The sequence below is a fragment of the Megalobrama amblycephala genome, linkage group LG3 (assembly GCF_018812025.1).
Source record: "Megalobrama amblycephala isolate DHTTF-2021 linkage group LG3, ASM1881202v1, whole genome shotgun sequence".
Classification (NCBI taxonomy): Eukaryota; Metazoa; Chordata; class Actinopteri; order Cypriniformes; family Xenocyprididae; genus Megalobrama; species Megalobrama amblycephala.
The window spans coordinates 52927273-52933606 of record NC_063046.1 but is presented as its reverse complement, the minus strand read 5'-3'; the positions used below and the strand labels follow the sequence as shown (position 1 = coordinate 52933606).

Sequence of the window (6334 nt, the reverse complement as noted above, 5' to 3'; positions counted from 1 at the left end):
CTTTGCATCACAGAAATAAATGATATTTTAAAGTAAATTAAAATAGAAAACCATTATTTTAAATTGTAATAATATTTCACAATATTACAATATTGAGAAAAATAAATGCAGGCTTGATGAGCATAAGAGACTTTTCAAAAACATTAAAAATATAGTTATACAGTAAATACCCTTGTGAAAAAGAACACTTAAGTAATACTTTTAAGTATACTTAAAAAAAAAAACCTATTACAGAAATATTGAATATTAATATAGATATTTTAAAAGAGTATACTTAAGAACTCTGAAGAAAAGTTTAATATTTTCAGACACTTAAGTGCATTTTAATTGCAAATAAATGAAAAAAAATCTTTATATGTAATTTCATAATTACTCCTAATGCCTTTGAAATATGGTTGCTGAATGTACTGATAAGCATTTATGGTAAACTAAAATGATCTTTAATGTATTTTTTGTACTGTATTTAAATATATTCATAATTTCACATTTATAATGGTGAAGTTTGCAATTTAGTACAATTAAAATGTATTAACTTTAAATGTAATATTAAATAACACACTACAGTTCAAATTATAATCAAGTACTTTACATATGTTTTAGTATGTTAGTCAACACATCAAAATAAGTGTACTTCTTTAAAGCACAACATAAGATTATTAAAACTGACATTTATGTAAAATGTTTAATTTGACATTATTACAATGTACACCTTTAAAAAGTGTTAAGAAACAAAGTCATGAAAGTGTACTCTCTTTAAATGCACTTAAGTGGCCTTTTATTTCATTAATATTGTTATCTGGAGGTACAGTTTTTTTAAATATACTTTTAAAATTTGAAGTACACTACACATGCACATTCAATACCATTAAGTGCACTTAAAAAGTGAATTTTTAGCTCAGCTTTGACCAGAGTAATAACCAGCCGTTTGATCTTAATTCAGCAAAACTGAGTAATTATCTGCAGAAAGCTTCGAAAGTCACATGACTAATTTTATTGCGCAAGTTTTTCTCCAGCATTCTAACACTCTCTTTTCCTTCATCCTTCCCATAAAAAACACATAAAAATGTCACTCCCAGATACAGTATCTGTCATATGACATAATCAATCATTGCACTGCAGATGTGAGGAAATACTTGTACTTTTACTAGCATATTTTAATATACTACTATAAATAATATATAAGTAATGTATGTTTATTATTATCTAAATATTTGCAGTGTAACTGGAATGGCCGACACCGACTGTAATTGACATGTTTCTTCCCGTGTATATCCCAAATAGCAGATTAATTGCAGAACCCTATTTTGAACACGGTTCAGTCTTCAATGTCAGATGCCACATAGCTTGGTTGTATGACAAGTACAAGCTCGGGAGTCGAGCCAAGCCTCCCAAGCCATTATATAACAAGACATCAACTTGTTACAGACTATTGGGCTGAAAGCGACTCTCCCTCAGGCTTGATTTCTCACAAACTATGCAGCATACTTTTTTCCTCCAAAAAAACTCCTCAAAGTTTTTAAAAAACAACCATATGCAGAGAAATTTCAAAACATGTTACTTTAATAGAAGTGCAAAGCATGGTTTTATCTCAGTCACATACAAAAACTGGAGCTGTAGAGTGTAAATCAAACAAACTACTTATTACTGAGCTAATTGGGCAAGACAGTATAAAGCGAGCTGTTTGCTCCTCTCTGTGTCAGACGATGCACTTATCCAAATATCTTTTTGTATCTTGATCAACATTTTACAAAAACACGTCAAAGTTTAACTTTCTGATATCCTTGTGTCATAGAAACATTCAGTCATGGAATAAAGAAATATAAGCATGAACAACTCAGTACAAATTAGTATCTTTTTTTTGAGTGATTGAGAGCATGCATTGTCACATATGAAAACCCACAGACATTCACAGCAAATACATTTAAGGAATGTTCATTAAATAACTTTTTTTTTTTTTTTTTTTCATTTATCAGCAAATAGTAGTGAATTTGTTTAAGTGAATCTGAGTCTGGGGCAACAGGGCATGTGGAAAAGGATCAGACCGGGTCACTAAAGAGTGATTTAATCTTTTCAAGTGAAGCTTATGTAACAAGTACGGCTGTTACTGATTCAACAGTTTCTGCTTAATAGCTTTGTAGCACACAAACAAAATGAGTTTTTTTTTTTCTCTCTTTCTCTAATTTATGACAAACAACTGATGCTGATTCTAACTGTCATCATAACTGAAACACCCTCATTACTGAATTATTTTAATGCAGTAATTTTAAATTGCAACTAATTAAATACAGACAATGCTGAAATGTGTCTCACACTAGCATTTAGGACCTATTATATCTTGTTATTTCTTTAGCATGTACAGTATTTAGTATCGTGCACAATCACTTCGTCCCATTCATTAATGCAACACTTTAAAACTGAATGTGTGATCCTTGTGAAAAAGAAGTGCACTTAGTATTGAATGTGTACTTCAAAACTTAAAAGTATATTAAAAACTGTACTTGCAGATAATATAATATAAATTAAATAAAAGGGCACTTAAGTGTACTTAAAAAGAGTGCACTTTTATGACTAAAGTCCTACTTAACTGGGTCAAAAAACACTCTAAAGTTAAAGGGGTCCTATTATGCACCTTTTCCCAAGATGTAATATAAGTCTCTGGTGTCCCTAGAATGTGTCTGTGAAGTTTCAGCTCAAAATACCCCACAGATCATTTATTATAGCTTGACAAATTTGCCCCTATTTGAGTGTGACAAAAACACGCTGTTTTTGTGTGTCTCTTTAAATGCGAATGAGCTGCTCCCCGCATGCTTTCCAGAAGAGGGCGGAGCTTTAACAGCTCACGCTTTGGTTGCTCAACAACAACAAAGCTGGAGAATCTCACGCAGCCAAAATGAGGATTGTCAGTAACGGTGTTCAGCCTTACATTGTTCAAACCGGAGTCGACACTGATGGAGAAACTCTCGTTTGTGAAGCAGTCCGGCGTAAAATGACGGCATGGTAACAAAATTCTACTACAACAACTCTTCCTCTTCTCTAAAGCAGCCCAACATGACCTCACCCCCTTTGTTGTGTGTTCTCAGGGGCGGGGTTTATGTACATTTTGGGGTTTGTAATGTCACCAACCCAGGAAGAAGCTCGTTGTAGTCCCTACCAGCCGTTTGTTGTAGTCCTTAAAAGGTGATTTCGGTAAAGGAAAATATCTCTCCCTTTGAATTCAACTTTGAGCGTCGTAACTTTACAGATGTTGTTTATGCTCAAACAGCAATCTTACACACTAACAAAAGTTAAAAAAGTGAAATCATAATCAAGGACACCTTTAAGCTAATTACGTTTAACAGAAATTTAAACTATAATACCTTTTCATTTAATTGCAATCAACTTGCAGTTAGGTTCACTTAAGTATATTTTTTAAATATATTATGTCCTTTTTTTTAAAGTATGCTAAAGTGTACTTCTTTTTCACAAGGGATGCATTTTCTGACCAAAATGAATGATTGTTGTACTGTAAGTGTGAGTTTCAAAAGCCAGCTGTAACACTCTGTCTAATAATATAAATAACCTTTATAAATCTATCAACTTCTAGTGCCGCCTTCTGACTTTCACGGACCCTAATTCTGCAACATCAACTTCTCTGTCTTTCAGTATCTTTCTGTTCAACAGTGACCATAATTTTACTTTACTCACTTTCAGCAAATTTTTATGCAGCGACCTGCATAAAAAGGCTTTCCTTTAACGTCTCCAAGAACTGCTATCTTTGGCTTTATAGAGTCTCAATCTATGAGGCCCCATTTCCCTCGGATCACCTGTGAAGGCCCAAGATTAGCTTCTGTCATTGACCTTTGGGGTTGATACTGTCTAAAGGGTGACCCATATGGGACAGGACCAGCTGGTGCAGACGCTGTGCTCTTGGTTGGGGACAGAAAAGTCAAAGGTGATTGACTCAAACTGTCTTTTTGGTTTTTCGGTGGAGGTTCATATGCAACCTTTGCCTTCCACTCAGACGGGGGCTCGGGTAAGAGCTTACTCTGAGCGGCATAGCGCAGGTTGGAGGCAATAGACTGCTGAATGTCCAGAAATGTAAAAGCTTCATCCACGAGCCCCAGTGGGTGGCGTGAGGCAGCTTCCCAGGGAGTGGGCGGCTTGTGACCCCTGTCTAGCTGGGCGGTCTGTCCCACCGGCGGCCGAACAGAAGCGGGTTGCGATGCTGGTCTGGGCGATGGAGAAAATGAAACCGACCTGGGACTGAGACCTGCTGCTGAAAGTCTAACAGGTGGTGACAAGGATGAGCTTCTAAGCCCCTGAAATGAGCAAACAAATACGTTTAAAACAGTTTCCATGGCAATAAACAATCGTAGTTGCAGATTCATTTCAATAGTAAAGACTGATACAAAAAAAAGGGTCACTGATATTACACAGAAAAAACGGTGTAGAAACAATTCTCACTAGTACATTTTACAACTAATTTCAAAGAAACGATTGTAAATTTGGAAGTAGCAAGACTGAAATAGAACTTTCTTGTAAAACATATTCCAATAATCTTTCAAAAACAATGTATGTGTATGTGTAGAAAGACAATTTTCCACCAGGTTTCCATGTGGAGTGAACGGAGTGGCAGTGAACAGATAACTAAGCTTAACCAGAAAGACTGTGCTGCCATCGTCTGGTTATGATATGAACGTGCAGGAGTCTAATTACTACAATTCACTTGATAATAAGCATTTGGAAAAAAAAAAAAAAAAAAAAAAAAAAAAAAACTAGGGCCTTTTGCTTTTAGGAAAACAAAGGACAGGAGGTTATGAGCTAGTCATGAAGAAATTGGATTCTATTAATGATAACATTAATTTTAGTGAGTTTGTAGTATGAAAAATGCTTTTAAATCTGTGGAGACCTATGGAGCCCCTAAAGGGACATGGTGGTGGAAAAACTGACATTAGATGGGAGGAAAATTAATAAGTCAAACTTATAAAGCTTTTGTACGGAAGAGGATTAGGGCCAAGCAATAATAAAAAAATAAAACCATCTCGAGATTAAAGTTGTTAAATTTCGAGAAAAAACTTGAGAATATGTTGATGAACTTGTTGAGAATAAACTCGTTAAATTACGAGAAAAAACTCGTTAAATTATGAGAAAAAAACTCGTAAAATTTTGGGAAAAAAGTCGAGATAAAATTTTGAGAATAAAGTCATTAAATTACGAGAAAAAAAGTCGTTAAATTATGAGAACAAATTCGTTAAATTACGAATTTGTTCTCATAAATTAACGACCTTTTTCTCGTAATTTGATGACTTTATTCTCATAATTTAATGACTTTTTTCTCGTAATTTAATGAGTTTATTCTCAACATTTTATCTCGACTTTTTTCTCGAAATTTAACGACATTTTTCTCATAATTTAACGACATTTTTCTCATAATTTAACGAATTTGTTCTCGTAATTTAACGACTTTTTTCTCGTAATTTAATGACTTTATTCTCAACATTTTATCTCGACTTTTTTCTCGAAATTTAACGAGTTTTTTCTCGTAATTTAATGACTTTATTCTCAACATTTTATCTCGACTTTTTTCTCGAAATTTAACGACATTTTTCTCATAATTTAACGACATTTTTCTCATAATTTAACGAATTTGTTCTCGTAATTTAACGACTTTTTTCTTGTAATTTAATGACTTTATTTTCAACATTTTATCTCGACTTTTTTCTCGAAATTTAACAAGTTTTTTCTCGAAATTTAACAACTTTAATCTCGAGATTGTTTTATTTTTTTATTATTGCTTGGCCCTAATCCTCTTCCATACTTTTGACTTCTTTGCGAACAAACGTAAAGTTTCTTGGGGGAACATAAAAGTTTTGCGAGGGAACGCAAAGTTTCTCAGGGAGGATGCAAAACTTTAGCGAGAAAAACCTTTTTCCACCACCATGTTCCTTTAGGGGCTCCGTACAATGGGAACATGGTTAAGAAAATATATGAGATGGGAGGGAAAAATAATTTTTCCATGCATTTGCATTCTTTCTCAAATGTTTGCATGCCCCTGAGAAACTTTGCATTAGCTATCTTTTGCAAAACTTTTGCGTTCACTCACAAAGCGATCTCAAAAAGCGAACGCTAAATGTTTGCAAGCTAACGCAAAAGCACTGAAATATATTTTTCCATCACCATGTCCCTTTAGGAGCTCCATAAAAATGTAATAAATATTTAAAATTGTTTATGTATTTATTTTGTAGTTAATCTAACGTGTAGTTTTAAAAAGCCAATATTTCTAAAATGTAAGATAAATAATAGTTCCATTCAATGCCAGTATTGACTGGCTTAATGTCGACAATTATAAGTGTCA

At 33.6% G+C, this 6334-nt stretch overlaps 1 protein-coding gene across 1 annotated transcript; it reads right to left on the bottom strand.

Annotated features, from left to right (window-relative positions):
* Positions 1 to 3052: 3052 nt before the first annotated feature.
* LOC125265677 lies at positions 3053 to 4738 on the bottom strand. Its single transcript, XM_048186037.1, has one exon. The coding sequence runs from the start codon at positions 4365 to 4367 to the stop codon at positions 3771 to 3773; it is 597 nt and encodes a 198-aa protein (XP_048041994.1). The 5' UTR covers positions 4368 to 4738; the 3' UTR covers positions 3053 to 3770.
* Positions 4739 to 6334: the final 1596 nt, after the last annotated feature.